Consider the following 7,908-nt stretch of genomic DNA (forward strand, 5'->3'; position numbering starts at 1 on the left):
GGCTAAAAGGTAAAGATATCAGCAACCTTCAAGGTTTGAGATTGTGTTCCCAGAAAGAAAAAATTTCTAGGTCTCTTCCATTTGCCCTATCAAGAATTCTCCCCTCTTTAAGGAGCTTAAGTGCTAAAAGTATAGCAATCACTGTTTTGAAAGGAGCAGTCATCAAAGAATACCCAAGGAGAGTTTTTATTCTGCTTTTTAATGGTCTAAAGATTCAACAACTCATTTCTAACTCAGGAAAAAAAATTGCATGAACAAGAACGTGTTTGGGGATGGGGGGCAGTGTACTGCCACACGTCATTGTGCTCATTGGGAACAAATACCAGCACAAGCCAGGCCTTTCCCCGTTCTTCCCACTACAGAACAGCAGCAGGAAAGGTAGCCCAGCCTGACCTGTTCCCCTAGCCCCTGGCACAGAGGGACAGCCAAGGCTGGGGTCACCAGGAATCTGTGAGGCCAGGCAGGCACCTGAAACTGTCAGTCCTGGGAGTAGCCAGGGAATTCAGTAGCCCAGTGCCCCATAGCAGGCAGGCTGGAAGAGCCAGAGGCATTATGCCTTCTAGTTCCCAGCTGTGCAGGGGGAGAGAAAAGAAAAACATTGTATGGGGAGGGCAAAGCCCAGTTGACCCCTGACAACCCCTGCCACTAAGTCTGTGGGATTACAACTCTACTGGCAAGGCGGGCGCTGAGGCTGCAGTCTGGTTGTCCTAGGGCCCAGTGGGAAGGAGGCATCCTGTTCATTGAAAGATGAAGCCTCCCAGGCTCCTGGAGAAGGAAGCAGGCTGGGCCTCTGGAACCAGGGAGACCTGGGGAGCATGGGGTTGGGGGATGGACACTCAAACACAGTCCTGGGGTCCACGTGGGGGGTCACACCCCAATCACATGTTTGTGCTCATCCGTGACTGGCTGTTGGCTGGTGTTAGCTCACCCTGGCTCCCTTCTCGAGGAGGAGACTGCAACAAGACAGACAGTTGGGTGAGGTAATATCTCAAGGAAATTGATGCTAACAAAATATCCATTCCCTTCCTGGCTCTATTTAAATAAATTCCCAGTCCCTCCTGAGCCCAAATGCCTGTTCCTTTGCTCTCTTCCTCAGTACCTCCTCTCCTTTCACCCCTTTACCTTGACATGGATCTGATTACGCAGCACAGCTGCTCGCAGAATCATCGCTTTGGCACGGCGCTGAAATTCTTTGCCCATGAGCAGTGATTTCTCAAAGGTGGTGCTACGCTGATCCACATCTCGGGCATATAGAATCTGTCATCCAACCAGAGGCTCAGGCATGGAATAATATCCCCCTCCTTCCTTATGTGTACTCCCCCTCCCCCCAGCTTCTTGCTTCCTCATTCTTGAGGAGATTCTGCTCTCACCTTACTATGAGAATCAATTCGAGCATTGATAAGCCCCTCAAGGATCAGTTGTGTTAATTCATCTTCTAATGCAGCCACAGTGGTATTGAAGGCAATGGCCATTTTACGCATGTCAGCAGAGACATAGGGACTGAAATACTGTGAAAGATGATAAGCTAATAATTCAGCCATCATAAGATATAAAGTGCTTTGCAAACTTTTAAGTTATTAAATAAACACTGCTACCTTCATTATCATATTTCCCTGATTTCCTGACCGCCCCCCCCCCCCCCCCCCCCAAGCTAGTGCTCCACAAGTTTATAATTCACCTGGATGAGGGCACGGTTTCGGATCTGGGTATAGAGGGTCCTGACATGGGGGGCCAAATACATGTCCAGCAGCAAGTTGTCCTGCAGCAGAGAACTTGTCAGGGAAACACCTACTACCCCTGTCTTCCAACTCCCAAACATACCCCCAGCAAAAGAAAAAAAAGCTTTGGCTAAAAAGGATTAAACATATCTTAATAAGGTTTCACTCCTGATGGTACTAAGAGATTCAGTCCTTTCCTTCTTAAGAGGCTTATGATGTCTTCTTGCACCAAGTTCACTGCCTAGCCCACAAGCCATTTTTATTCTCAAGCCCCCTACTTCTCAGACTTAAGTGAAGCTTACTTAAGTGAAATTCCCTTTAGTCTCACCTTCATCTCATCCAGCATCTTTAGGCACGAGGCATATTTGGATTCATAGAATTTGAAGATGATGTCCCGAACTTGTGGTTCCAGCTCCAAGAACAATTTGAAGGAGCTGCAGACGCCAGACCTCTCAGTTTCCTGGCCCCTTTCAGCCAATAGGAAGGCTCAGGGAAAGGGACAGAGAAAACTGGGCTTGAGAGCCCCTGAGGGGCTTGGGCTTTTTAGGGAGCAACCCCGGGAAAGAGATCAGAGAAGGCTTGGGGAACAGGGATATGTGGATGAGTTGGATTAAAGACAGGGCCTGAAGTGAGAAACAGGTTATGTTGAGTTGGAGAAACCAACTTGCATTACCTGTGGAACCAAGCACTTTCCCTTACCGTTCACTTTCCTCCTCACCCCCCAATCCTGGGCACTAGCATTTTCACACCCACCTGCTAGAGATGACATTTCGCTGTAGCTCTTGTCGATCAAAGGTGGCCAGCGCACAGAGACCACCATATACAGCCACATTACTGGGGGACAGTAGCTGAGTAGAAAAACCAAGGATAAAGGATTCAGGAACTCAATGTGAGATAAGACTATAACACAGGTCAGCTGTATAAATGGGCTTGGGTGAGACAGTGAAATACAAGGATGTTTCTACCTTTGCCCAAACCAACCTGGATTTAGATTCCTCCCTACATACCAGCTATATATTCCTCCCTTCTGTTTCCCTTTCCTTCTCACCTCAGGGAAGTCACAGTGATCAAATGAAGCTAACAGAAAGCACTTGGCTGCTTGCTTATACTTTCGAGCAGCCAACTCAGCCAGACCTAAGAGAAAAGAAACAGGAGACAAATGAAACCAAAAAAACACCTCTAAAGGAAAATAACCTTTGTTAGGGGAGCCTGGTAGCCCAGTGGTAAATCCCAAGTAATTAGTCCGATCCCAGTTCCCCACTGTGAGTTTGGGTCTGCACAACTGTCAGAACTGGGTATATTTCACCAACAACTAAAGACAGTGGGGTTGTTCCATACTCCTGAAGACCCAAGTTGACTTGCCTTGCCTACATACTCCAAGGTCAGTGGCAGAATATGAAGGTTAGGGAAAAGCATGTTCTTTCACTCTAGAGTTGAGAAGGGGGTCAGGAAACTGTGCTTCTCACCCATCCATTCCTCATTCTCTGCCCCACACTCCCAGGGGAGGTCCTGCCTGGCCTTCTCTTACCTGCTGCACACTTGAGCTTGGTAAGAATGGCCTGGGTCTGGCTGTCCCTTTCCCCTCGCTGCTGTGAAATGGAAGACACAGACTAAGAGAAGGAACAACTGTCACCAATGTCTTTTCTCTACGCCTTGGGGCCAGCCTGAGAAAGAATGAGGGGCAGATAGTATGTGTTCTGTATAATGACTAGGGATGACTTGAAGTAATGCTGAGAAAGCCTACAGAGGAAACCCAACCTGAAGAAAAGAATAGTATATGTAAGTATAGTGGACAGGAAATCTAAATGAAGTTTCAGGGAACACCAAGAAATAAAACAAATAAGATCAACATGGAATAGGTAAGACAGCAGCACGGTTACCTCAGCAATCTCAGGAGTAGACTCAGCTTTGCTGACGTAGCTCAAGACATGAGACCAATTCTGTAGGTAGACACTGACCTGCTGGGCAGAGAGTGTGGAATGTAGTTTAATGGTACCACCTACTGACCTCATGAGTGCCCAGAGGGATGTAGGTTTCCCCAGGTCTTTTTTCCCTTAATGTAGGAAGTTTCTGCTCACTCCCACCTTGATTACATTGAGGCACATATTGATGACATGTTTGGCGCTGGTGCAATAATCCCGAGCCCGGGAGTAACACTTGAGGGCATTGCTGAGATCTCCACAGTCAAGATAATGGTCTCCCAGGTCATCATGCCCCCGTCTGCCAGGAAGAAGCATGCAGTGAGGCAGAAAGCCAGGAACCTATTTTTCTCATTTCTGGCTCTCTAAGCTTTCTGTTAACCCCTATTCTTCTCACCGAATGCTTTCCTTGATGGAGTTCCCTTTGTAGTTTTTCAGGTCTGTATCCAGCTTCTCTAGTTTTAGCAGTGCCTTCTTTCTTGTGGCTTCCACCCAGGCTGTGTCCAGGGGTGGGGGCTCTATCCCTCCCTCAGGGACAGCATCAGGAGCATTCTGTAGCTCTCTGTGGTCAGGACGGTGGTGGTAGTAGTAGCAGGAGAAACATGACCATTGGAGATAAAGGGAAGAATAAGGGAATAGTAGTATAACATCCAAGCTATTTAGGGTAAGTGACTAAACCTTTCCCTCCTAGCCTTCTTCATATTTTTTCTTCCTCTCCCCCAAAAGGAAATTTTTCTTTTTCATCTAAACTGCCTTGCCCTCACTACCATGAGAAACTTCTCAAAGAGCTAATAGGTTTGACTTATCCCAACTACTCCCACTTTCATCTCTATGACCAGGTCCAGAGATCTCTAGGCACCAGGCCTTGCTCTGTCGGCCCTTTACAGCTTTTGAAAGCATCCTAATTCTTCTCCCATATCCTCATACTCCACCTGGTGGCTTCAGAGAGCTTCCGGTGGATCTCCTCATAAACATCCACATTGAAGGTCCTCTGTACAAAGGACAATGCCATCTTTAGGGCCTCAACCCGAAGCTGTGGGCAATGATCTGCGATAAACTGTAGTCGCTCAATGCGCATCAGCCCACTGTAACTGGATGCATACTGTTCCAGGTCCTGACAGTAAAAAGAAAAGAATCTTATAAGGAATCTCAAGGCCCAGGTTCTTATATTTGGTACCATTTGAAAATAAAAGATTGAAGCACAATCCCTGCCCTCAGAAAACATCAGATCCAACAGTTATTAAAACTCATGTATAGGAAGAAGCATAGCTGCACACAACATGAACCCCACACATACAAGTACAGAGGAGAGATAGTGATTAGAACCAGGACCACAGGTTGCCAAAAAAAGGGAGAGGGCATTCAAAGTAGGAGCAACAGCCACAAAAACCAGAATGAGGAAACAAATGAAGTATGTTTGCTTGCTTGGGGCAAAGCATTCATGTTAGGGCTAGAAAAAGGGGAGAATGGATAAGTGTTCTGATTCAATACAATAGGCAATAAGGAGCCACTTAAGGTCTAAAAGCTATGATCATGGGTATTTGAAGAAGGCTGTTTTAGCCATTGTGTACAATGAAGGAACAGGAGTATAGTTATGACATTACTACTGTAGGATCCCCACACTTCTGCAGGAGTGCCATTTTTCTATGCCAGCCTAGATAACATCATGCTGGTATCCTCTGTCAAGTAGCCCAAGAAAACCCCATTCCAAAGAATTTTCTTTCTCAAAATAGAGGCACTCCACTCTGGATCCCAACCCCACCCCCTTCCCCTTCCTGTCCCATACCAGGGTGGGATTTTCCACCACATAGTTGATGTCTGGTGCATTCTGCTGATCCTCTTGAGGGTCGACATCAATCTGCATGGGTTCCACTGCCCCCTGCAATGCAGATATCAGTTACCCATACACTCTAGCCTGGGGAACACCCATGACAAGCTAGTATATAGTTTTATTCTGATCCTTTATCCTCTCTGTCCTCTCTTTCCCCCTCCCAATCAACCTTGACCAGGAACACAGTTTTAACAGGTTCTTCCTGTGCACAATACTATACCCACCCATCAGAACTTTTCATCCAAAGGATGCCTCCCACAACCCCACCTTCTTCACCAACCCCATCTCTCTAACACTGCCCAACCTGAGGGTAGAGGGAGAGATTAAAGAATTCTTCAACAGGACCCAGGAGCCCATAAATACAACCTCCCATACCTGGTTCCCTCCAAACCCACCATCTTTAGAGGGGAAGTCAGAAATGAAGAGAGCTAGACAGTAACCACTTGACATCCCCAAGGCAAGTTCCCAACTACTGGCCTGATGTGGTTTCCTCAAAGCCATAAAGGAGAAACAGGTGAGACCTCAACCACTTGATGCAGAGGGTACCCTGCCACATCCTAAGCCATCCCATACCATCTGTCCTATGTAGATGGAGCAATAATATTTTGCAGTAGAAGTTACAGCCATGAATATGGGGAAAAGGATAAAGGCATCTACTTGGGAAATCATACTGGCTATTTCCAAAATGGAAAGAAGTGCAAGGGCTGCAATGTCAGATTATCAGCTCCTGCTCCTCACTTCTACTAGGTTTAAGTAGGCGACAAGCAGTGGTTTCCAGAAACTTGGGGCACTGTTACTGCCCCTCCCCTCCCATTCCCCACCTCAGGAAAAGTAGTACAGCTGATTCCACAGGCTCCTAATTTTACAATCAATTGCTGGGGAGGAGGGAAGAGAAAGCAGGTTTAGGGGAGAAGGGTAAGAGGGAAGGGTAAAGGGAGAGGGAAATGGTCTGGGACTGCCTCTGCCCAACCTATCTGTTTCTTCCCTCCCCCCTAGTTGCCCTTGGTGCTGAGTCCCTGGTCTGGGGCTGGCAAAGCAGTGAGGGCCCAGCCACGGCAGAGGGCGGCTGGGATTCCGCTCCCTCCTCCCTCGCTGGGGACCCCCTCTCCTGGAAGGTACCTCATAGAGCAGCGTACAGGCCGACAGACTGGCGCTCAGGCTGAAGTCTCCGGCTGTGCCAGGGAGGAAGAGGTCTGACCTACTGCTGTGAGGGGTGCAGTACAGATCTGTCACTGATGAGGAGGCTGAGCTGGGGGCCGAGCTATCCCTCATTCTGTCCTGACTTTCTGCACCCCCTGACCCTGACACAGAGCTGGCTGGCTGCTGAAGGGGAGAAACAATGTTAATGTAGGGGGGAACCAGAGCACCTCTCCACCACTGGGAGACCCCCTGTGGGGCTAGAGTGCCAAGTTGGGGCAGGTTTGACTCGGCTGGGTTCCCCCTGAGGCTCATACCTGGGTGATGAGACCCTCCAATACCAGGATGGACCATACACGGTCCTAGTGATGGGGCCGCAAATGTGACTACGCGCATCTCCACCCAGAGGCGGTGAGGGGGTTAGGGGGGAGTGAGGGAGGGAGGGGCCTGCGTCCTGGTAACCCCGACACAGCAGCCTGGTGGGGCAAGCTCAAGGACTGGGGGGAACGAGGGGCCAGAAACTCTCGGAGGGCAGCCCTCCCCCATCTGTCCAGGATGCTCCATTCAGAGGATCACATACCCCGGGCGAGCGGGGACTCCAGGATTCTGGGTCCCTGGGTTGAGGTGAAAGGCCTACCGAGGGCCTAGCTGGGCCCGGTCGGACCCGAACCATCTCCCTCGGGCGCCCCCTGTCCGGCCCCAAGAGCCCCCTTCTCGGGCCACGGCCTCGGCGAGCCCCGGGGGCGTGGCCTGCAGCAGGCCGGAGGACCCGCTCCCAGGGCTGGTGGGCGTGGAAGCGGCCCAAGGAGAGGGCGCGGGAGCCGGGGCTTCCTTCCCCTGGCACGACCCCGGGGTCAGGACGGCCGCGCCGCCCCGCCCCGCGGGGATTTCCAAGCGTTCGACGCAGGCTTCTCCCCCGGCCCCGCGCGAGGAGTCCGGATACCGGGAGCCCCCGGGCATGACGGGTCCTGCCCGCTGGGGCCGGCGGAAGCGGAGGCCGGTGCGCCTCGGGGCCCCTCTCGTCCCCTCCCCCGCCCCCCAATCGGGACATCGCCCGCCCGGGCTCCTTCTCCCCACTGGCTCCCAGTACCGGCCCGGGGCTGCGGAGCCAGGGCGGGGCGGGGCCGCGGGGCTCGGGCCGGGCCGAGCGGCGCCGCCCCTCGGCTCGTTACCTGCAAATTAAACACCTGAACCGGCAGCGGCATCTTCCTCCTACCCCGCCGCGGCGCCGTCCACATCCGGGTCAGCTGGCCCTCGCCACGAGGACATCCGGGTCACGGGGGAGGGGCAGGAAGGGACGGGA

At 51.0% G+C, this 7,908-nt stretch overlaps 1 protein-coding gene across 7 annotated transcripts; it reads right to left on the reverse strand.

Moving 5' to 3' along the window:
- Positions 1–167: 167 nt before the first annotated feature.
- GPS1 (G protein pathway suppressor 1) lies at positions 168–7,873 on the reverse strand. 7 transcript variants are annotated; one of them, XM_051995318.1, is made up of 14 exons: positions 7,778–7,873; positions 5,424–5,516; positions 4,570–4,751; positions 4,035–4,199; positions 3,803–3,938; positions 3,599–3,676; positions 3,247–3,307; positions 2,767–2,852; positions 2,472–2,566; positions 2,047–2,185; positions 1,679–1,759; positions 1,371–1,508; positions 1,123–1,257; positions 168–953 (listed from the first exon to the last, which is right to left on the reverse strand). In XM_051995318.1, exons 1-14 carry the CDS (start codon positions 7,841–7,843, stop codon positions 879–881), a joined length of 1,530 nt encoding a protein of 509 aa, XP_051851278.1. In that variant the 5' UTR covers positions 7,844–7,873; the 3' UTR covers positions 168–878. The 7 variants fall into 7 exon arrangements, with proteins under 7 accessions (XP_051851278.1, XP_051851280.1, XP_051851279.1 ...); XM_051995320.1 differs by having other exon boundaries at positions 2,047–2,152; positions 3,247–3,304; positions 7,778–7,872; XM_051995319.1 differs by having other exon boundaries at positions 2,047–2,152; positions 7,778–7,872.
- Positions 7,874–7,908: the final 35 nt, after the last annotated feature.

This window comes from Antechinus flavipes, chromosome 4 (genome assembly GCF_016432865.1).
Source record: "Antechinus flavipes isolate AdamAnt ecotype Samford, QLD, Australia chromosome 4, AdamAnt_v2, whole genome shotgun sequence".
In the NCBI taxonomy this organism is placed as follows: domain Eukaryota; kingdom Metazoa; phylum Chordata; class Mammalia; order Dasyuromorphia; family Dasyuridae; genus Antechinus; species Antechinus flavipes.

Bases quoted from the DNA above. Each gene is read 5' to 3' on its own strand.
- GPS1 (XM_051995314.1), bottom strand. From the start codon at position 7,001: ATGCGCGTAGTCACATTTGCGGCCCCATCACTAGGACCGTGTATGGTC. The intron at 5,517-6,587 runs GTACCTTCCAGG...TCTGCATTGCAG, and splicing joins CCTGTACGCTGCTCTATGAG to GGGGCAGTGGAACCCATGCA. The intron at 1,760-2,046 runs GTGAGACTAAAG...TCTCTGCTGCAG, and splicing joins AGATGCTGGATGAGATGAAG to GACAACTTGCTGCTGGACAT.